This window comes from Bombus terrestris, chromosome 9 (assembly GCF_910591885.1).
Source record: "Bombus terrestris chromosome 9, iyBomTerr1.2, whole genome shotgun sequence".
In the NCBI taxonomy this organism is placed as follows: domain Eukaryota; kingdom Metazoa; phylum Arthropoda; class Insecta; order Hymenoptera; family Apidae; genus Bombus; species Bombus terrestris.
Window position 1 is genome coordinate 10810853 of NC_063277.1, and position 24351 is coordinate 10835203.

Here is a 24351-nt window from a genome sequence, read left to right on the forward strand (position 1 = left end):
AATGTGCGTATACATATGCGTATGTATATCGAGAGCGCGTGTACGTGTGTGTATGTGCCTCTGGTTGAAATACATGTATGGGAATAATACGCGCATATCCGCTTTCAATTCCATAGATATGTAAAATATATGCCGCACTCGCGGCAAAATGGATATGGAACGCTGGAATATTTCATCGTTAAATCGATTGGGTATTATTACGAGTTACGGTATGAGACAATTTAAAGCTTCCTTGTTATTGTCGACAAAAAATCAAAGCGATCACATTGTTTTGCAATGTTAAAATATGTTGGTAATGATATTTCAATTCGTTTTATCGAAACGTGCTCTGTAAGTCGATTAAAAAATACAGGATTTATATTTCGTTGATTTTATGATTATGTTCATTTTAAGTTAACTACATTACAGGTGAAATAGTATTCGGAATCAATACTCTCTGGAGTGAAAAATATATTTCTTTGTAAAAGAATATAAGTGGATTTATCGTTATAGTCTAAATGAATAATGGTGAAATGACAAAAATTAATGTTTTTAACAGAAGTTTATAATTGGTAGGTGCTTCATTAATAACGTTCATTTTTCTTGTAATTGTAGATATGAATTTTACAAGTAGATTAATGATTCGAAAGATATTCAAGAGATATTGCCATCTAGATACTTGTGATAGTAATAAAGCCGAAAAGATAACAAATCCATAAAGTTTAGTGAAAAAAGCTTAAATTATAAATATGATACTAATAAATATATTATAACCACTATATAAATATAACTATAAATTAATATAACCATTTTTGAATTCAATATTTTTCGAAAAAATTGAGAAATCAATCATTTTAATGTAATATTCTTCAAGAAAACTCCATAGCTACACCAAATAAAAGGACAATCTTGGTAATACGTAGCTGTTTGACGAGGTATTGGATTTTAAAATCACTCTCGTATGAAAAATAAAACACGTGATTTAGCGCATCTTTCCCTGTAGCTTTCACATGTATTAGAAAATTTTTCGTTAGACGTTACAGGCTAGTTGATTTAGTATTGATTAAAGAAACTATATAAGTAACTTCTTTACGAACTGGAGAAATCATCCCTTATTCCTTTACCAAGTGAAGATCGTGACAAAGTGAAAAGAATCCGTAAAGACTAGAGATAGAATCGTTTATGCCGAGATCAACGACGAATTAACGATTACGTCTCGTGCTCAATCTAGAAAACGAATTCCACGTTTCAAGGCAGTTTTCGCGGTTGCGTCGGCTCGTCTCCTTCACGATGCAATTTCCTTTTACGAGACACTGCGGCAGTCTGTAGAGAAACTTCCCTCGGGAGGTCCGGGAATGCGACGGGACAAGAAGAAGGGAAAAGTATCAGAGAAGTTGGTTCTACGCGGTAACTCGATTTGGAACGAAATAAAGCCGAGATTTCACCGGCGTAAATGCGACCGAATCTCTCTGTGAGCCAAGAGGACAAAACAGCGCAGCGTTACGGCTTGTTAAAAAATATACGCTAACACGAAAACGTTTCACTAACGATCGAAAGAAACAAAAAAAGGCTAAGAAGAATTAAGAGAGCTCGAGAAGTCGAAATGTAAAGGAAAAATCATTTTATCGATAATCTGAAAACAAATTTATGTGCTGGGTGTAAAACGTGATATAATCACAACTTCTTTTCTGAAGATAGTGATTTTAAAATTCAATATATCAACCTGCTTTGAAAGAATCTACTTCAAGAAGCGTTTATATTGTAATATACACGCGTATATATTGTGTGTGTTACAGAAAGCATTTTGAAATTTCATTAGCATTCTAATGAGTTCACGATTGTTGTATATTTTATTAAGCAAGTAGAGAATTAATCACTAAATAGTATCGAAGTCCATATTTAACGCACAACTCGAATCGACATTGTATTTGTAAGACTGGCACAGTTTAGTTTTATTTCAACTATTATATTTCTTTGAAATGCATACAAGAAGAAACGAAAAAATATACACGTACAGATATCAGATATCATATTTATACATAAAAAAGGAATCAATTTTCCCGCACACATCACGCTGTCTCGATTATCGCTTATGTTTTATTTATTCTTCAAGACAAGATACTATATACACACATGCCATAAAATATTATGTATCACAACAAAAATATATTACGTCTTACACTGGAATATATTAAATATATCTTACAAATCCAACATTCAAAACACCAGAATGCATAGAGTTAACTAAATCCCTCGACAAACTACTTTAACTTTCCGACCACTGCAACTCTCCTTAAAAATTTCAATAACCAAGAGACTTAACGACTTCTCCATCCACCCTCGGAATACCAAGCAAATAGAAGAATTCCCCGATATACTACACACGTCTATAGAAAGTCCGTAGAAAGAGCAGCGGAGGTCTGTCGGGTCAAGAAGGCGGGGACGTTTTTAATCTGGAAAGCTCGCGGGCTTTTGATCTCATTAGACGCTGTTGGAACGCGCCTCGTTGACGCGTCGCCTGAGGCACCCCCGGCTCCCTTCCCTGTTTCTTAACAATTTAAAGAAATTCCAGGCCGAATAACTCCGTCGACCCATCAGCCGGATCGGCTAAAGAGTTACGGTTAATGGGGGGGAAAATGGCGCGCGTCAGGGTGAGGCCACGGGCTGGAGCGAGCGAAAAAAACGGGTTGAAAGAGAGCAGCAGAGTCGTTTCAAAGCAACGTATCCAGGATGAGGAGCAAATTGAAAATCAGTCAGAGGGCTGGTCGAATACTTGGCGGATAGTTTCGTCGTTGAACAGGGTGAAGCTGCGTGAGAATATTCGATAGGCTGCGTTTAGTCAATGGGGAGCAGCACGCCCTTTGTTCGAGCCATCTTCGAAGGGTGTGAACCTGTTTTCTCAGCTATAAAGGTGTGAGTTTGTTAGGACAACGCGGGTGGTTTATGCTTCGAAAGTTAATCGAATGGGTATCGAGTGGAATAGGGGTGTGCTTTGTTTATTTTTTTTAAGGGCTGAAGTTTGGCTTTTAGGATATTGGAAATTGTAGAGGCACGTGAATGGTAAAAATTGAAAATAATTGGGATACGCGAATGATATTGAAAATAATAGAGAAATTTCGAAAATTCTGCATGATATTGGAAATGACAGAGACACAATGGAGACGAGATTTGCCTAACGAATTCTTGTTCCGGTTACCTATTCGTGCCAGTAGCTTTGAGGCGTGCGATTATTCTGTAAATTCGTTTATATTTAATTGTGAATTTTATATTTTTGGGATCTTTCTGTTTACATAGATTCTAATGTAAACAATGTATTAGAAATCTAGTGCAGATTTGTTAGAATGTAGATATTTTATCTCGAAGTAAATATTGTGGAAAATTGGAAATATTAAAAGGTAAATTAGATAAATTTTTTCACGGGAATAAAAATAAGATATGAAATCAAAGTATATCATGTAGCGAAATTCTTTGAGCTTGTTCTTTCATATCTGGAAATCGTACAATACAGGGGAATTTAGCAAGCAGAAATTGTGGTGCTCCTGACAATGTATTTCTACGGCAAATTTTTATTGCTGCTTTACATTTTAATCTTCGGACAGCGGATTGCGTACAACGGGGATCGGATTAATTTTGACCCACATTAAAATTTTACTTGAACACTAGCTGGATTTAGATTTAATTCCATGTTCGCAAATTTTGTCTCCAAAACGATTTTAAAAGAGATTTTCGTGCTCAAACTTCTAGGATTTTTTGTTCTCGTTTTATTAAACACCTTTTAAAAAATTGATGTAATGTAATGTATTTTTAATTTTATGAAATATTATCTAAGTACAATAACTACATATAAGAATATAATCTAAAAATAATATATACATATAAAACATATAAAAATAATTTGTTGGTAACAGATTAAATAAAAATTACAATCACTTCATCCTCTTAATTCAGAAACTTAAGAACATATTTTTAAAATACGATACTTTTAAAAGATACCTTTATAAGAAAATTCTTTCTATTTAATTGATTCCTACAAATGAGGATGCTCCGTCACAAAAGGATTAAAACCTCTCTAAAATATATCCACCGCTCTTAATAATTAGATGTTGACGGTGCATGAAAGAGTAATTTGATTGTTTCTGCATTAACAGAATTCGAGCGTAGTTGGTTGCGAAGAAGCAACCGTGTTGCCGATGAGTTAATCATCAGAGCGTAAAAGAAAGTTCCGGCTCGAGCTTCATCGAGGTAGCCGGCAGTAGACGGCGAAGTTCATCGAATCGGAATGTAAAAAGTTATTCGATTAGCCCACTTTTGTCTACATTAATTATGATCCGATACTTTCGTGCTCTACGAACGGCCAGGAAGTATCGGCCGCGATAGAACTTCTGCGTTAAGTGGATGAGAAAAGTTTCTCTAATACCAGCGGGAGAGAGAAAAGTGAACCGGAGAAAAAAGGAGCGCGAGGGGTCAGAGGGAGATGAACGGAAGAGAGACTTGATCTACGGTCGAGCGCGTTGAAGAGATTAGTCGAAGACTGGTCCCTCCATGATTTTCATCGGTCCGATAATACTGGATGTAGATTAAAGGAAATTTCTCGGGAACTGATTCGAAGAACGGTGGACGTTGGGAGTATCAAATGTTTTAGAACGGAAATCGAAAGGAATATAACAGATAATTATAAAGTGAACTTTCCCATTTATTAATTTGAAATTGATAAATCTGTGTGTTACGGAGTTAAAATTCATTACGAGTCTAAGTTGCGATTAAATTATAATTAGCAAATTTGGTTAGTGTCTTAATTGATCGTATAACAGAACTTAGGCTAAGTAGTTTCTAATCATACAAGGACACCTTTGCTACAAGAAGCAATTACACCTCAATTCTGAAGTACGAAGTACTGAAACTTTGGGGTTGCCGAATGGTAATTGAATTTGAAATCAATTATTACACGAAGCAATTATGCTTGAAATATAATCTTTCTTTATACTAGATACAATTAATTAAATCTAAAATATTGTTAGTATCTAATATCTAAAAAAAAATAATAATAATAAAAATAAAAATATTAACTCCTATGTTCAACATAAACTAGTTTGATCTTGGTTAGGTAGGATGACTATAGAAAGTAATATCACTATGCTTGAAACATAAAAACTTTTTATTCGACGTAAAGTGACATTGAAATTAAAAAAATCTGTGACCTTCAATTCATTTATCATTCATTTATCAAATTTCAACTGTTCAATTCCTCTGATAATTCTACCTGAAACTCTATTCTATGAGTAGATTGAAAGTAATCCAAGTTTCCAGCCACATTTGAAAAAAGCTTCCTTCACCCTTTCCACTTTCTATTCGTTGAATTTTTATTGAATGGCTGCGTTTCTGTTTCACAGAGAGCGAGACCTTTGTCGATAAGAAGCATCGCCCGGGGATGGGAAGAATATTCGACGAGCTTATCGACGAGACGAGTCGATATTCATCGATTTAACGAGGCTTGGTACCCCGACAGAATAGTACAGCTCATTAAAAGCTCGTTAGAAGAGAAAGTGCGTCATGCCAACTTCTTAGGTGCAGTTTCGCGAGTATCGCGACGAGAACGCCGGAAGTCATGTTCACGCGGAGCACCGCGTAAACTAACTTAATTACTCGCGAGATTACGCTCGCAAAAAAGTAATTTGCGATTAAATTAACGGCCACAGAAATCTACCGTGAAATGTAGAACAATTCTCGACACGAATGTGTTTCTTCCTTCTTTAGAATGTTTTGCGACGTGACTACAATGCTTGACGAAAGTGAAGTTTTTGTTAAATGAATGAAAACATTGTCTATTATATTGACCAAACAAAACAATTACAGAGGTACGATTATATTCACAAAATCAACACAAAATGTTGACAAATTTCGACTAGTCGAAACAATCTAGTAATGATTTTGATCTAGTAATTGGTTGCTTGACATTCAGATACAATTTAATGTGAAATTGTCATAAAATATTAAATACAATTTTTTTATTCTTCTCCCTTATACAAAATTGTATCGTGTTTGTATTCGTTGACTTTTTAAAATTTATTATTAATTTGACTAGTTTAAATGAGGTTTAGGGCTATGATTTGAAAATCTCTGACTTGAAAAAAATTGAATTGTTATAAAACGCTAACCTGGGTCATTACGTCGCCAGCAACGGTAACCTTCGATTGGAAATTGCTACGTTCCATAAGGATCTTCGCATTATTTATGTAGACTTCCTGACCATGCGTGCCAGGTTTCTTGGTGACCCACAAGGGTGGATTACCTTCCAACTCTGACGAGATAGAATCCCCTAGGTTCTCAATCGTTTTTGGAGAGTTCGCTGAAACAAAGAAACGAATATTTCTTATTGTATTATTATTCTCTTTAACAGAAAATTTATGCATAGTTAGATGGAAATAGAATTACACAGTTATTTCTCTTAATGGAAAATTTCTTTGTTATTTGATTTCCTTATATTTTGTATAATAAAGTTACAATAAGAATAGTCTCCTCCATGGATTAATTAATTGGGAAATTTTGCAAAAATTGCAAAAATACATCTTACTTGGTCAATTTGGTCAATCTTTGAGGTCAATACAATACACAAATATTCGTGCACTACTACATTAATAATTTGCAATAGAATAGAATGAGAAGAAAGCTCATTCCCGAAAAGGAATAGTAAAATATTGGAACTTGATTGGAAAATAATTTAGAATCTTCCCAACTATTGTTTATGACATTAACTTTTGGTTCAATAAATATCGTCAATATTATTTATTAACAAATTAAGTCACTAAGACCTGTACTTCACAATTTCTTTTTCTTTCTCAATACCTGCGAACGATATCAATTAAACGCAAGATGATTGAAAGAGCAGTGAAATTTTGAAGACATTCGTTAGAGTACATAATTACATGATTAAATCCAAAATTCAATTTTCGCGTAAAATTTTAACAATCCCAATCAAACCTAGAACAAACCTCGGCACCAAGAAAAAGCTGTAAACCGTGAACAACAGAGCTAAGTAGAAGGCCAAATTTCCGCAAGGTGCAATCCATCAAACGCGTCGCTTCCTCTTTCCATCATCGCCAGAGCCAAACCGTAAAAAGATCGTTCTTGAATCCGAGCTCGTCACCGAACGGAGCACAAGAATTTTATTTCCAGCGCAACGAGCACGCGAGTTACAAGAGCACGGAAACGGGATTTGAAAAAGAAAAAAAAAAAGAAAGAAAAGGAACGCACCGAAAGAAAAAATAGGAAAAAGGTGTAACAAAGAGGAAGAAAAACCGACTACCAAGAGGGGATGGCAAAGAGTTCGCCGCGAAGCTACAAAGCTGTTCTCTTTATTATCTCGTTACCGGCTAGAATGTCCTCGTAATCCCGAGATTTTTTCAGCCGCCTGTCTACCGCAATAACATAGATACCGTTTCTGCATCCTGCGGAGAAAAGTTCAATCTCAGACATAAAAGGAGAGGAGAATTCGCGCGATGGGAGCAACAACAATGGCGCTCATTACCGACGTCAGGAATTGGGTCCTGTGTTTCGTTAAACTGCCTTGCCGTTTTCTTCTCCAGAAGAATCGAGAAACGTCGTGATCCTCTTGGATAACGTTTCTCCTTCCTGATTCTTTCTTTATCTCATCCTTCTTTTTAGTGAGAAAAATTCTTGGTTCCGAGGGAATCATTTCCTTGAACTATCAGCTGTGAACGAGATATGTGTTTTTGTGTGTGTGTGTGTGTGTGTGTGTGTGTGTGTGAGTGTGTGTGTCATTTTCCCTTCTGCGTTTGAGAGGCTGACAGCAGTTTCGACAAGTCTCAGACCAAAAGCTTCTCGTGTTTCTTTCCGTTTGATGGGCGAGCTGGCCAACCATTTTATCGTCGCATCAGCAAAAATGTCCCCACCCTCTTCGAGTCCGCGTGAGTGCGATCGTTTTTGCTTCCAGATCCTCGAATCGACGCTCTTTCAAAGGATATCAACGCCTTTTACAGACCTCGATCGAGGACTTATCTGAAAATGACTCCTTCGTTTTCGGGGAAAGAGATCGATTCACACGAGATCACATGCAAATATATCGGTGATAGACGAGGTGTAAGCGTGGTTCGAACGTGGAAGACGGAATAGTGAGTGTAACTTATTGGGTGGATGGGTGGTGTGATTTGGTTGTAAAATCGGGCTATGATGTGGTGTATAAATTTTCCATGTAAAAGACAGATCGATGAGTTCAGGTGTTTAGAAATTGGTTTGCTGCTTTGAATTGATTAGTTATGACCGGGCAGCGAATTTTTATACGTTTGCAAAAAATTTAAATAAACAAAAATTTATAAAGGATAACCATGAATTTGAACATGGAAATCCAAAATTGCGATATTCGTTAATTTTTATAAGATAATGATTCGATAAATAAAATTGCTAATTATAAGTAACTTCTATATCTCTATGACAATGACATAAAGATGTAAAATTTAATGTAAAATCGAATTCCTCAAGCTCATTAAAATTTCTATTAAACTTTCATTAAGATGGTTATCAAGATTCATACTTATCAAAGCGTTTAATAAAATTCCAAAGGGTGTAAATTTCATTGATATTCTATTAGAATTATAGCCTAATTAAAACGCCAGACGATGTTGAGATAGAAAAGTACAGGGGGTAAAAGAAACTTAGGCACGTAACTGATACATTTCCACGTTTATCTGTAGCTAGTAGGAACAAGGAAATCTTTGATACCGTTGAATTACACCGTGAACAAGGGGATGGAATGAAATAAAAGCAGAGACATTATTCATCGTGGGCATCGAATTGTACGTACGACGATCGAAAAATCTAGACAAATATGTTCCATTGAACGATCAATAGGTCTCTCTCTCCCCGATCTCTGCATCGTTTTGTCCCAGACGTCCCTTTCAACGAAGGCGGATGATTAAGTCCTCGATCGAATCCCATTTATTTTCCGGCAAGAAACCCCTTGGGGCACAGGTGCGATGGCCGACCACAAAACGAGAACATTCGTACAAAGCTGCTTGCGCAATCGATTTATATTCTCTCGCCAAAAAACCTATTTTTCTATGCTTTCGCGGCGCGTTGGCCAGCTTGTAGCTGAAAGCCTGCTTTTCGAAATCTGCTTCGAAGCATCGGTTAACAAAGAAAATAACGCATTGCTGGATTAACCATGAAACAAAAAAAAAAAAAAAAGAAGAAAAAAGAAATAAAACAAGCTACCGTTTGCATGCCACGCAGGAAAAGTGTCAGAAGTGGCTTGGCTTAGCGGTGAAACGATAAACCTAGGTAGTCGAGGACGTTGGTAGCTAGGCGAAATCGGGATTCTCTTTCGATACTGATTGGATCGTCGGTAAATGTTTTCCTAGTAGAAGAGGATATCTATGTAAGTTGGCAAATCTGTGTAGTTTTTATCGAGAGATTTTGCTTGCTTTCCTCCTCTCGTTTGATAGCTTTTTGGAGAATGTTTTGTGAAAAGTTACTGAAAAGTTATGTTACGGGCTGAAAACATATATATGTAGATGTTTTCTAACTATATAAATCCTTCCTATGCTACCACGTCATCAGTTGAAGTTAATTTTACTTTTCAAAAACGACATTATCTCCGATAAAATCGATCAATTTCTTCGCTGTGTCTTTGTTTTAACATATTCAAATACTTTTTAGGACTAAATTTCTTTTGAGCTAGCAGTACTTATATTGACAACATGAAAACCTACAAGTCAGCAAAATTAATATCTCTCATCCAAAACCTCTAAACGCACAAATAATTTACGAACTAAAACAAGAACTAGCTTAAATATAAATATTTTCCCCGTGTTAAACATTTTCTACCTGTCACTATCCGATTATAAAGGTATCATTTAGCAGAAATATCAAACAATTGAACTTTGAATAATATTAAAATCATACATTTCAAGACCAAATTCCCGCCAATGCAACCGTACGTGTGGATTCAGTGCAGGCCGATTCGCAACATGTATTCGTGGATGAAATTTTGAGGAAAGATGGATGGGCAAACAGACTTCCGGCGGAGCTCATAGAAATGCTGAAATGTGCTTGGCGAACTCGGAATAATTTCGATTTCAGTGGTCGTTGCACGATCGTTTACACGGGCGCATACCAGCGAGGATATTTCAGTACACTGTGAGGTACGGGGCATGGCATCTTGTTTGGACACTTCTTTAAATCAATTACGAGTTCCTGGCAGGCAAGTTCGGCGAGCAAGTAGCACACTTCCACCCCTACCAGTTTAACGAAAGTTCGGCGAACGCCCTCCTCTCCATTGCCCTCCGCGCGGAAACGTGGCATCAAACTCTCGGTTTCCGGATTGTTTGCTCAGTGAATTCAATCGGCGCATTTGCGATTCAGATGATGATCGGGGCAGCTTACGCTCGTGAAATTCGAATATCACAATTACCCAGCCTTAGGCCCCTGGTAGGGTCAAATTTTCAAAATTCCACCCTCGCCTCTGGTTACACTACTCGCATTGCGTAGGTTGTAAGTGTGCTGGTCATTTGCAGGGCGAACACGTTGATTCAAATTATCTTTAATACGTGTATGATGCGAAATGCAATATGGTACTGCATGAAGCACCGCGTGCAACTGAATATTCAGAGTAATGTTGCGCTTAATGAGGATAGTTATTATTATTAAGAAATGTTTCGAAATTACTTGAAGCGGTAGACTTTCATTTATTTATTGTCTTGCCTTCTGTAGAATAAATCTTTGGAAATTTCTAACAAATCCTGCTAGAAAATAGAATATGTAATATAATACGAGATTTTGTTTTTTAAATTAGCAAAAGCATTTATCAGGGAAATTTTAGATAGTTAATATAATTAATTTTTAATCTTGATTAAATGTGATTTGAAAAAATTACATTGATTTAATACGGAAAAATAGTTATAAGAATTTCAGTGATCTACAATTAGTAATCAATAAATTAAAGAAATTGAGTGATTTAAATTTATAAAGACAAGCGCGCTGATGATTAGCGCACTCTAGGATCGTCTCTGAAACTAGTCAGTGCGACAGTTGTGATCAGCTAGTGGGTATGTGTGAAGTGTTTCTGTGCTTTCCATATTAATGACATGATTTTTAGTGATTGGAATAGTCTTTGGTCGTTTAATTAAAATATATGGTTTTATGAACATTTCTTGGATAATATGGACAACGTGTCAGTATCAAAGGTACAGTACACCTGTTGCTTCTACTTACATAACCTCAAAGTGCAAACGCGGTACTTTGTGCATCGTATGGTTGAGTTAGCTGATACTTGTATAAGATAATTTAATATTGTAATTTTAAATAATTATAAGATCTATCTATGTACTGCTCTTCTTTTCCTAACATTGATTTAAAACATTAGAATTTAATAAGTTTAATTTTGTTATGATAATTTTTAGGCATAGTGATTATTTTGTTCTTTCAACATTTCATAAATTTAAACCTTTGGACAAAGCCATTGTTTATTATATATGTTATTTATTTTTCAAGTTATAACCTTCTTATAAAATCTTTATATTTTATCAAAGAATATTAAAATACTTCTAGGGTGTCTTTGTACACAAAGGTGCTTATAAGATCGGGAATAAACAAACAAAATTTGAACCACCAGATTATTTAAATGCATCATGGTATCTTACTTATAAAGAAACATGGGAAAGCATTCAAAATGCTATAGAGGTATTTCTTTTATATTAAATGCTAATACACAAGAGACATTTTGTTATCATCATTTTCAATAACATCTTTCAAAATTATAGACTATAAGGTCCAATATGTTTCAACAAGTTTTAGATGACTTACAATCTTTTGTTTCCAAGATTAAAGATAAACCAATAGAGGAATTTCAGAATGAGATACAGACAGCTATTTTATTAACTGGTAATATAATTGAATATATATGTATCATTTTTTCAAATTTAATGACCGGATTTATGAAACTACTGGCATTGCAGGAGTTAATGTTTCTGATCACAAGATAATGTTTCAAAGAGTAGTTTCTAAGCTAAAACCAATAACAAATCATATTGCTGTTATATGGGGTAGAGACTCGAATAATATAAAGAATCTCACAGAAGAATCAATTTATCAGTTGATGAATAATGAAAAGGTACTACTTCAGTTAGCGCAGTTACCAAACTATTAGAAATATGCAGTATTAGATGTTACATGTAATATATTTATTTATAGGATGATAAAGATATACAAATTAAGAAAACCCACTGTCATATGAGGAATCTAAAATTATGGCACCAAGAAAATTGTGATCGAAATGATCCTCTGGTTATAATGATAACTGATTTTGAAAGTTCTTCTCCTGCAGTACTGCATGATTTTATCTTAATATTGAGGTATTAGAGTCTCTTGATTGTATATTTCTAATGTCACAGACTCATCGGTGGCTTATTTAATTAATATTCTATATCTTTCAGTTCATATGTCAATTCAATGAAATTTATTCTTATTTTTGGTGTTGCAACTACTTTACATGCCATCCATAGATCTTTAACATACGATGTTACATCAAAATTGAATGTTCATGTAAGCAACAAATGCATCATAGAATTATAAATATAATAAAGAAGATAATAAAATATAGAAATTTCTAAAATACAGTCACTTTTTAAAATCATAATTTTTGTTCAGGTATTCCATATGCAAAAACAAATTAATATTTTATCAGACGTGTTAGAAAAGACTGTTTTTTGTACAAATATCCCATTTAAATTGACTGGACGCGCGTTTCAATTTTTAACGGATATCTTTTTGTTTTATGATTTTTCGGTAGAGAGTTTTTTACAAAGTTACAAGGTATCGGTTTATTTCATTCTTTCTTTACAATTTTTTTTTATTTGCTATATACGACTTTTTGTTTAAGTTATCGTTACGTTTTTAGATATGTATGATACAACATTTTTACGCAAACAATATAAATTCTCTCTGTTGTCAACCGCAAAAGATAAAAAGCAGGATTTCTTCTTTAACAGATGAGGATTGGGTGGAAATTAAAAAATTGCCTTCTATAGAAAAATATATTAGACAACTTACGAATGATAAAAACAAAGATGAATTGCTTAATGATAACAGGTTTAAGGTACGGCTTTATACTTACATATTTAACTCTTAAATGCATAGTATCGCTATTTGGCAAAATTATATGTATATCCTAATATAATAGAAAAATAAGAATTATTGAGAAATTTATAAAACATATAAAAAAGTCATGATATAGATAAAACTCATACATATATAAAATTAATATTGATTTATACCTAGATCTTGTTATAGGAAACGCTGATGCAGCTCTTAAATAATTTTCATCAATATATGCACCGATTTTTGTTAATACTCAAGTGCCTGCACGATCTCATGTCGACATTACCAAATGCACCAATGGGTAAACAGGTACAATCTAATAAAAAATTATCATTTTTCTCAGAATAGTGCACCCAATCTACATGCAATAAAATTTCGATACGTTTCGACAAAGTTTGGAAGATTTAGAGAATCTCCTTTTTAGATTTAGTTTAATACCATTTTAGCTACGTGAATATTACACAAAAGCAGTTTATATGAGTGATTTGAGAGAATCTCAAGAGTACAAAGAATGCCTGCAATTGCTAAGTTTTCTATCCAAGAAGGAATTTCTTGAAAAATTGAACTCTTTTACAACAATTATGGAAAGTTCGAAGGACTCAATTATGAAGAAAGTTAAAGTAGATCTACAGGACCGTATAAAAACAATCGAGGAAGCTAGTTTAGAAGTAGCTTTGAAACCTGTCGATATCGTTTCTACTGGTGAAAAACTCAGTCGACTTCAATTAAAAGAGGTTTGGAATAAAATTCAACGTTTTTCAGCTGACGTGTGTATTCTGGAAAAACAAGAAAATTATAATATTTTGCTTTGTGTTCCGCTGTAGAAATTATTGAAAATGTCCCAAACGCAATCTCGATCGCCCTATAAGATAGCTCAACAGGATTTGATCGATTATTTAGATCAAAAAGTGTTTTCTGTGTACCTTATCAATCCTCATTACGTACCTGGGAACGAGATATTTTGCTTCAATGATGGCAATTTAGCGAAACAACATGTTCGCGGATCTTTGAGAGCAGCGATACACACAGGATTGAACGATCCACATGTGTACTTAAATGTAAGTGAAACAGAAATAATTTTTATGATGTTTGTGGTGTGCACGTTGCATGAGTTTAATTAAAGTAAATAAAATTATGCTTTGAAAACAAGATATTATCTGGGTGAATTTATTAATACTAGAATGTCGAAAATTCTATACTAAAATTCTATAGTACTAGATTCATAATACCATATTATCCAGAATTTCGTACTATTTTCAAAGTAATTAATTGAGAGTATGAAATTATTTTCACGAGGAATCAGAAACACGGTACTTCAATAAACTCTTCACTCAAGAAATCATAAAAATCATCTCCTCATATATTTTATGAAAGAAATATCTTCTCCTCTTCCATGAATTGTCTGTGTAGATCATTTCTGCATACCATTCGAAATATAATTCGTTAAGAAGTGTTCGTGATCCTCATTCAATTGGTTTCGTCTGGAAGACTCGCGACTTGAACGAACGTTCGTTCCCCTCTGTTCGTGTGTTCATTGTGGCTTACGATTCTTCCGATGCTATCGTCTTCACCCTCTATCGGTGGTTGGATATCGATTATAGATTTTTCGTAATGGGAAACGATGCCGAGGTCTCTGTCTTGCACGTTGAAGTTAATTGGAAATACATATTTCAGTGCGAGTGCTGCAAATTGGAGAACGACGACGCCATCCCATCCACGCTGCCTGACCTCAGTATAATTTACAAGTTGCACTTAGAATCCAGGAAGCTGATCAATATGTACGACTGGTTACAGGTAACAATCTGTTTCGTGTTTGTGTTTACAGATTAATACATAGAGTAACTCACGAAAGTATTTGTACAATTACCATGAAAAATTTCTGTGCATTTATATATCGTATACGTTTTATGAAACATTTAAAAATAATATTTTCTTACATTTTTTTGTTTTAAATAATAATATCATTAAATTTTCAAATGAAAATTGTTTGATTCTATGATGGAAAATTAAAATATTCATAAGCACAGTAATGAGACACGACAATACTGATTGTATTGATCAAACTTGAAACCAATTTGAAAATGTATACAGAAGATAAAAGATACTTATTGCAAACATATATTTAGCAGGAAATTACAATGTTAAGGCTTATTAATATAATGGATAACTGAGTGTTTAAAAATGTTTGTGACTTCTGCAAAATATAGGTATATTTGTAATAAATATATTGTAGCTTCTAGATGCATTTTCAGATTTGTTGCAAATTTTATCATATATTCATGACTATCGTGTCTCATTATTTGTGTTTCATTACTTGTGTCTCGTTATTCTCGATACTAATGAAATTTCAAAATGTTTTGTATAACATAATACATATTATGTAACACAGTATGTACATAAAAGGTTTCTAGAAGTTTTCGAATACTTTCGTGAGTAACTTATGCGTTCGTTCGTTTTGTGATTTTAATCGGACTGACGAACGAGTGATTCACGCGAGCGCTGTGTTATAAATGGGGTCGAACTGGAAAGGGGCTGAGGGTTGTTTTATTTTTTCGCGGTCATTAAGAGCTTGGAAATTCACCTGGTGTAAGCATTGGACAAAGGAAATTAAAGTCAAAGTATATGCATACGTAAGTGATCTCTAAATTACGTGGAGCTGTTAAAGAAATGGTAAGATGGAAGAGATAGTACACGATAATATACTTTTATAAATTATTGCTTCGTGTAATTGAGATTAAACTCTTTCCTTCAAATGATTTAATATCCCTACATATTTGTCTGTAATTACTTTGCTTGATGAATATAAGTGATTTCTGCAAGTATTTTTACATTTAGAAATATGGGGATTGTTGATACATTCCTGAATGGAATAGAAAACGTGTGTATATATATATAAGTAAAGATCGAGGAAAAGTTTTTCAGATGAAAGTTATTTGATTTTGTGATGGAAAATAACTAGAATATTAGACTTGTTTAGTTGTTATTTATTGACATTTTAATATGAATGTCCGTTTTTTGGTAGAACCCGATATTTCTATTATTTCCAACGTATTATATATTTCAGAATATTTTTATGGATATTGATGACATATGTCAAGTTTTTAAAGAATTTTGTTAATTTTATATCTATTTCATAAATCTATTTTACGTTAATGTAAATATATGATGATTCGATGTTACGTTAGCATAAAGTTTTAACTCAATGTTATAGTTTAAGTTGACGTACTTGTTTATTTACGAATATACATATATGTAGCGACGCATTTTATTCTATTTCGTCGGGGTAGAAAATACGAATGTATCGTAATTTTTGTTTAGTTTATATATCGATTTATTTCTGCTCTCGTGATATAGAATTAAAAAAAAAAAAGAAATATTTGTGGAAGTTTCAAAAATATTATACAGTAAACATAGACAATATTAGAATTACCAGCAAAAAATAATCAATTTTCCAATAAAAATTCAGTACATGTTTTTATATGAAAATTTTGATGATATTTTGTATAAAATATTATAGATAAAATTAATATTCTAATTATTTCGTTCCATTTGTTGCAAAGTACATTTTATCTCGTTACGTGTTAAATCATAAATCCAAGCACTTTTGCGTCGCCTAATCCCCGACATTTATGTTCCTTTATACGAATACGAAAAAATTACGCCATGAAATAGCGAAATGACTGGAGACAGGAGCATTTTCCGAGAATTCCATTTTCACGGTCGTCGACCACGGTCCGTAAGGTGTTAAGCCACATTCGTATACAAAGGCAGGCTTTTAATGGTATAACAGGCTTCTGTTTGCCTTTAAGATACAGTTTATTACGCTAAAAATACTCGGCTAGTCCATACAATTCTTTTTACTAAATATTTCTTTGTTTGAAATTCGTATTTAACGAAAGAATAATTTAATTAATTGTTAATTGACTATGAATTATTTTAAACAATAATATGCACGAACGCTATTTTGTTTGGTTTCTAATTTTCTTCGTTTACTCTCTGACTCACATACAATATTTATTACATATCGATTATTATTATGTATCGATGGTAATTCAAAAAATTCAAATGTGCAGAAAAATTCTGCTTATTGAATATTGTTTATGTTTATGAAATTTGCATTTTTAAGGATGAATAGGCTTTTTTATGAAATCTCTTTTGATTTAAGCTCCTTAAACGAATGACACTTCTACTATAATTTCCTAAGACTCTATCATTTTTATTTGATACTGTACGACTATATTATCCATCTCTTCATCGCATTTCTTCTCGAGCATAAATCGAATAAAAATAAAAATGTGCTCTTTACTATAGTTGATAGAATATTGTAAAATTATTAAAGTATCATAAAATAAATTGAATAAATTGAATATTATAAAAATAATTGCAACCAAAATGCGACTATCTTTTGGAAAAAGACTTTGTAATCTCTTAAATTAGAATGTCGTTCTTTGCACATTAGAAATGCAGGCTTTAGATTATACATTATCTTTAGATTCTTGCATCTACTGCTCTAATTCAAACATCCTTGCATCGTGCAGAAAACTATATCATTCTAGCTCTAAAACAGATACTCCTGTAGCTACCACAAATAGTTATAATACTCTTGCAGGCATTTTTAATTATCGTGGATCCAGTGGGCAGTACAAAGGAACAACGGGACGTGGACCCAAAATTACAGTATCCTTTTTCATTTAGAGGTTTTCTCACGTCCGTACGATCCAGGAGTAATGGAACGTACGAAGATTTGTCTAACCGCGGTACGTTTGAAATTCATATCATAGCTCGTAATGGTGAAATCGTAAGCTCGTAGTGGTTACTCGCCGGGATCGTATGCCTTTTGTTTGAATAATTCACACGGGAACACGTGTGAATTTTATGATGGTTCATGGTATCCTTAACGGAGATTTAGAGCTCGTTTTACTCAAGCAGTCGCCGAATTGGAGTTCCTTGGTTTCATCAAGAGCTCACGACAGAAAACGGACCACGTTAAGCGACTCACATAATTATTTCTTAGTCGATAGTTTTATTTTTTTTTTTTTTTATTTATAAATTTCACTTATGTTATGCTTTATATTTGTGCAGAGAAATATTTCTCAATTTTTTTACAAACGTAGCGTATACACACATTTGGATTAGTACACGTGAGATTTATTTTGTACTTTTGTAACCTGCGTTTAATAATAATAATAAAAGAAAAAGAAACAGGGATTGGTATTTTGTCATTTTTATTTTCTTCCAAGAAATATTTTTCAACCTTTTTCGTTTATAAATCTCTTTTCTATGTATTGTTCTATGTGTTCCATGTATTATACTTTCCTAGCGTGAATTCTAGGACGAAAAAGAAAGATATCGTGTAACTCATTTTTTCTCACAGAAATGTTTCTCAACCTTTTTTAATTTTTAAATTTACCTTAAGTCCATATTAGCTTATTATAGATAAGGTTTATTATATATTTTTCTTCCTTCTTTAATAAAAAAAATGGAGAGAAGTGGAAGACGATATCATGTAACTTTTATTTTTTATTTTTTTCCAAGAAATATCCTTTAACATCGCGTAGCGTGCAGAAGTTTCCGGACAAACACTTCCGTAGCTTCGAAAGGGGAAAGCTAAGATGAAATTTAGATAACACGGGAGAATAGTATGGTGGGAAGGAAAAACAGAAAGTACGGTCGAGAAACGTTCTTATTTATGAGCATAATTATAATGATTAGGGATAACTGCGTTACCTTTTCCACGTTCTAACTATCATTAGACAGACTAATGTCTGATAATACACGTATACGATCGGTGTACTATGTTCTGAAGAACTTTTTAATCATTCGAGGGGTAGTTTCAAAGGATAATAGTCAATTTGAAAGGCTGACAATTATTTGCAAACTACAACTTTTGTCGCTTCGAAAATTGATATTTTATAAAAATCGTATATTTCACGAGAATACAGCTTTCGGTGTAATTTGAAATGACGATGGAAAAACTCGACATGTAAGTATTCGAAATCATTAATCATTCTTACCCTATAATAAAAAAAATAATAATAAAAATAAAATATAAAAATACAATTTTAATTTTTCTTTTTTTTTTTGCTAATTCTATTATATATGGAAAGAAGAAAATAAGATACGAGTATTTAATAATTTTCGGAACAATCAGATTCTTGGATAAAGATACTTTTTATATTAGAGTTTTAATAGTTCTACATTTCTTGCGTTTTAAAATTTGAAGAAGTTTCAGGCTCTATTGTCTGTATTTTTAATGGCTTACTACGAACTGGTATGCATTCTGTTATTAAAGTGCGGAGGAAATTTGTTTATGAAATATTATTCATGAATTGGTTGCAAGCGTGGTACAGTTAAAAATTTATAGAACATGACATTATTGATTTTTCTGTTTAGATGTTAAATAAAATTGCAAACCTGCAGATATTTTTTCCGATATGCATCACTAACAATAAATTTTTATGATAGAATATGTATGTATTTCGATCCTTCCTTTGTCTTTTTTTCCTACATACTGCGCGTACATCTGTTATTTTAATCATTTTTATTTTTGAAAGGGAATTTCTATATTTAAAAAAAAGAGCTTTTTTTTAAATCGTACACGATACTAAACGAGAGATACGATACGAAAAAGAGATTTATATGTTATAGCTACATTTTCGAAAATAAACTCAGGTTTACTAATATTTCCTATATAAAAGTATAACACATTTACATGGATGTATATAGTATGTATAATGTATACGTTCGAAAATTTTTGTCAAAAGTACTATTATCTCCATGTTTCTTGATGATATAATCTATTTATCATATAATTGTACTTCAACTAAATTATTCAAGCAATATGTAACACGCAATGCCATCTAGTTTAATCGACGAACCATGAAAATCCACTTAATACGATATAAATATTTAGTTCATTTGGTAGCAAGGAATTTCAATTTCACGTATAAGTTATCAAAGTTACTTCGACGTCATTGTGTTTGTCATTGTCAGATGTTAAAGTGCATCAACTTCAGTCTTTTTAATATTTCAATTTTATTTGACAAACTCTAACTTTCTTTTATTTTGCACAGTCTTTCACTCGTCTAAGCAAACTGTAGAGATCTCCAGTATTATTCAGACAGAAATAGTCAGTCACGTTTACCTAAAACCGGAGTCTTCTACTTGAAAGTAGTTCTACAAAGTGAATCTCCTGCTGGTTGGCTTAAGGCTGTGCTGAAAATCGCACTCACGTTTTCATTTTACATATTGCATTGTAATATATTATCCATTTTTGTACAGGTAATAGTATCTGCCCTAACACAGATCAATATTGATTCCTGGTGACAAGTCACGTATATCTCTACACGGTATTTGCACTGAGACATATTCTTTAAGTGAGCCAATGAGAGAAAATCATTATATAGGGTGGTTGGTTTGTTTTTGCCGCAACGGAAAGTTAAGAATACATAATGAAATAATATGAAGTAATCATAAAGTTTATTATTACAAAAATTGCTGAAAATGTTTGCCCATTCTGCCGAACACATACTTCTGCTCTTCTAATTAAATTTCTATGAACACGTTTTAACGTATTCGATTGTTTTAAAGTATGAAAGGCTACAATAATCTTTTCTTTCAATTGCTCGCAACTTGCGATTTCTTCAGAATAGACAATTGATTTAATATAGCTCCATAAATAAAAGTCAAGCGGAGTTTGTTCTCCAGCTTTGTTCTCGAAAACAAAGCCTCAAACGAAACATTTTTATTCTATATTTTCAACTTCTTTTTTCGCGTAGAATCACCCCCTTTCCGCTTGTACCACCAGTTACCAACCACCCTGTATATCAAAAAATATTCGTCGTGCACTTCTCAAACGACATTTGACAGACACTCAACTGACTTCCGTATTTCCAACATCTGAAACTGCTTTCAGTTATTTGCAACTAAAGATCCACACTAAATTTCGATTTCTCTCCATTTGAGATTGAAAAGTAGAGTAATTTCTAAAGTAAAACTGCTCCGAATCAAAGCAACGTTTCGCCTCTTCAAACTCGAATAGAGCCCATCTCCAACATTCGAAAAATATTCACAGCCCGAAATTCGAATTCCATCGGTTGCAGCTACAGGACAGAATAATCTTTAAAGTCAAATTTCTTCGGAGTAAAATAATTTGAGCAGAACTGTATGATTAAGATTGCGCAAGACAACCGGAAATTAATTCATCTAGCATCAGACTGGAATAGAAGCAACGCGTACAGCAATGGTTAGGTATTGTGTGACTACGCGTTGGCGGAAATCTTCAACATCGATCATGCCGGTATCGCGAAGCAGGCTTTCAGGGGTTCGTATACGGTACAAAGGCACGCGGATCAGTAAGGAATGTGTCAAAAGCTGCGGGCGACACAGTTAAGCGGTTTCTCCCTTCGTAAACGTATATGATAGATGACACACGTTATGCCCATGCATTGAATAGCGAATTAAATTTTGCTTGCTTCACAAATTTACTCTTCCGCGGTCTATCCGCATCAGACGCCTGTCATCTATACTATTCGGTTTGTCTAGACGCGTTGCACGCCATGCATTCCACGTCGGTAATGAGGTTTCGTGTTGACAAAAGGAAAGGTTGGTTTCTATGTGTGGTTGTTCTCGATTAATAAATTGAAATCGTAGACGATGCAAGCAACGAGGAAATAAGACACGAATTTTTTCCATTCTTGCGAAGGATTTAAATGCCACATGAAATACGATGAAACGTCCTTCGATAACACTTAGTCCAAGTTAGTTGTGCGACAAACGTACAGCTGAAATAGTACACCAAATGATAAAGTTATAGTCCATTGTTCGAGATTCAATATTAGAAATGGGATTGAGCGCAATGCAAATGTTTTCGAATCCGACTGGAAAGTTTCGAACTCTTTATGAGTACTTCGACAAACATAGTGTATATATAATATATATTTTTAAGTAGATTTTAACGTAAATAAGTTGAGCAAATATATATTTAAGCATTTTATGTATTAATTAGAAGATTTTTATTTTACGATTCTCTTACGATCGTTCACTGTCTATTTTAAAAAGTAGGGTAGTTTCATACAGAGTTTGAAACGTCGATATTTTATAACTTTAAGTTTATAGTTAGTCAATCGAACATTGGAGCATAAGTACAGTTGAATGTTTAGTTGAACAACATAGTTGGTTCCACCTATTTCCTTACCGAAGATCAACATCCTTCCACTTTACCACTAATCTAATATTAGATCAAGAGTTTCTGTAGCTTCCAATTGTACGGTGTTTAGCTTACCTTTGTTATGCTGGAAAGCTACAAAACAGCACGGTTTTTCAAGGAATAGTTATAATACAGGAAAGGAGCATTATAAAACCGATAAAACTAAAAAAAATCATGAATTTAGTTTCCAAACACTACTACTTGGGAAAACGTAAAATATTCACAACATTTCCAAAGCAGGATAAATTGGATAGAATAGCGATTCGAAACACTAATAAACGACATAATTCTATTATTTACGTTTATACAAGCAACGTAATTTTCCATTTGAGTATTATTAAGCATAACGGATACAAAATACCATAACTTTGTAATGCGTCAAATCAATGACCCAATTCAACTTCATTGGAAATCACCATGAGAAACGTTTCATCCACGTAATAATTCAACTTCTAGGTGCATATTGATGACGTATGTCGTTCATTTGCATACAACTGTACCGACCATGCCACGAGTTTCAACGATTCGCTATTATCCAGATTTCGTTCCGATTTCTGATCCACGCTATTCTTGATCCTCGCGAACCGTTCTTTCCTCATCGTTCTTTCATTCTTCCTCTCTCTTCTTTCTCCGCTTTTCTTTTAAATTCAGAATACCAATGGACCTTAAATAAAGGAACGAACTCACTGGTTACTTCTAGATTGGAAAAAAAGGAGATAAAGAAAAGACGACGGCGGAAAAGGAACTTTTACAAGCGATTGCAATCGTTCGTGTATTTTAACGGGCGAAGACGAAAGTGAACGAATATCGGGGAGAATTAATTGAATTCCCACGGTTGGATTTCCTTCGTCTGACGTGTTGCAGACAAGTTGCCACTGCTGTTTTAGCAAATTTTAACTTCTCTAAGATAAGAATAATGGCGGAACAACTTTCTTTTTGCATTTTTCGGTTTCTCATGTTGATAGCGTTTATAAAAATAAACATGTTCTTGAGTGTAGTATATTCTTCAGAATTAGAAAATATTCTTTTGGTACAGTAACGATTAATGACGCTGTAACAATAAAATTGCTGTTAATTAGCATTACCTTGGATTGCTGAAAATTAGTATGAGACGTAGAAATTATTATTTTAAGCACCTTAGTGGTGAGAAATGATAATTTCTGACTACTTTCTTTATATGTATTTTATTTTTATATTTATAGTATATTTTAGAGAAGTTTATTTAATACAAGAGAATATTAATGCTTCTGTGTATTCTAATAGACGCCATCTTTCTGGGATAACAATATTCTCTTTCTCTATTTTGCTTTCTTCTTCACAAACAATTTTATATTTCACTTTAATTATGTATTTATAGGCAAAATGAAGATTTCTTATACCCGTGTACGCAAATATGAAAACAAATAATTAGTCGTATATTTTTAATCATTTGATACGTGTATTACACGTGTTTCGTAAATAAAAGTCTTCTTAATACACGTGCAAACTTTATAGTGAATAGTACGGGAGAAAATATTTGTTAGAGTGTAAAAAGTACAAAAATAAATGTGTAGGATTTATATTTAATTAAATTGATTAACAATTTTAATAACACTTTAATAACAAAAATCTAATAATATTGTTTACAGCTTCCGTTATTTTAAATTTTATAAAATATACGAGTGAAAATTCTTTAAACAGAATTATTAAGAGTAGAAAGACTGAAAATACATAGAGAATGAAGTATGGGTTACCTTCTACATTTAGTTTTCATGTAATCACTGATGCTACTGACCGTACTAGCACGGTTTAATTAAACGAAGGGGCCGTGTTCGTTGAACGTGTTACGGAGTTCCTTGATTGACGTTGATTCCGTTGTTGGAACAAGAAAGAAGAAGCAGAGTATCTTATTCTTCTTCGTAATTAAAACGTCCGCGTCTATGACGAGACGTCTGCTGGTCGTTACTTCTTTAGTATCAATTTGCAAGGGGACTCATCTATTTTCAGTAGTACTGTTTTTTCAATTAGCCCTGCGTATTTCTCAGGCGTAATAGCAATTTGTTAACATTTAAATA

The 24351-nt window shown here is 33.3% G+C and overlaps 2 protein-coding genes across 8 annotated transcripts in view; one reads left to right on the forward strand and one right to left on the reverse strand.

Moving 5' to 3' along the window:
* LOC100643533 (fasciclin-1) overlaps positions 1–24351 on the reverse strand; it is a 376846-nt gene that overhangs the window by 88127 nt on the left and 264368 nt on the right. For all 6 annotated transcript variants that reach the window (XM_048408618.1, XM_048408617.1, XM_048408616.1 and 3 more), the window contains exon 3: positions 6135–6325. In XM_048408618.1, coding sequence (XP_048264575.1) covers positions 6135–6325 — 191 coding nt within the window. The remainder of the gene's footprint in view (positions 1–6134; positions 6326–24351) is intronic.
* On the forward strand, positions 11011–18297 carry LOC100643655 (origin recognition complex subunit 3). Of its 2 annotated transcripts, XM_003397559.4 has the most exons (14): positions 11011–11177; positions 11542–11673; positions 11754–11874; positions 11949–12103; positions 12184–12344; positions 12426–12534; positions 12640–12804; positions 12890–13087; positions 13282–13398; positions 13536–13823; positions 13914–14147; positions 14764–14883; positions 17699–17766; positions 17999–18297. In XM_003397559.4, exons 1-14 carry the CDS (start codon positions 11154–11156, stop codon positions 18090–18092), a joined length of 1986 nt encoding a protein of 661 aa, XP_003397607.1. In that variant the 5' UTR covers positions 11011–11153; the 3' UTR covers positions 18093–18297. The 2 variants fall into 2 exon arrangements, with proteins under 2 accessions (XP_003397607.1, XP_020720428.1); XM_020864769.2 differs by lacking the exon at positions 12640–12804.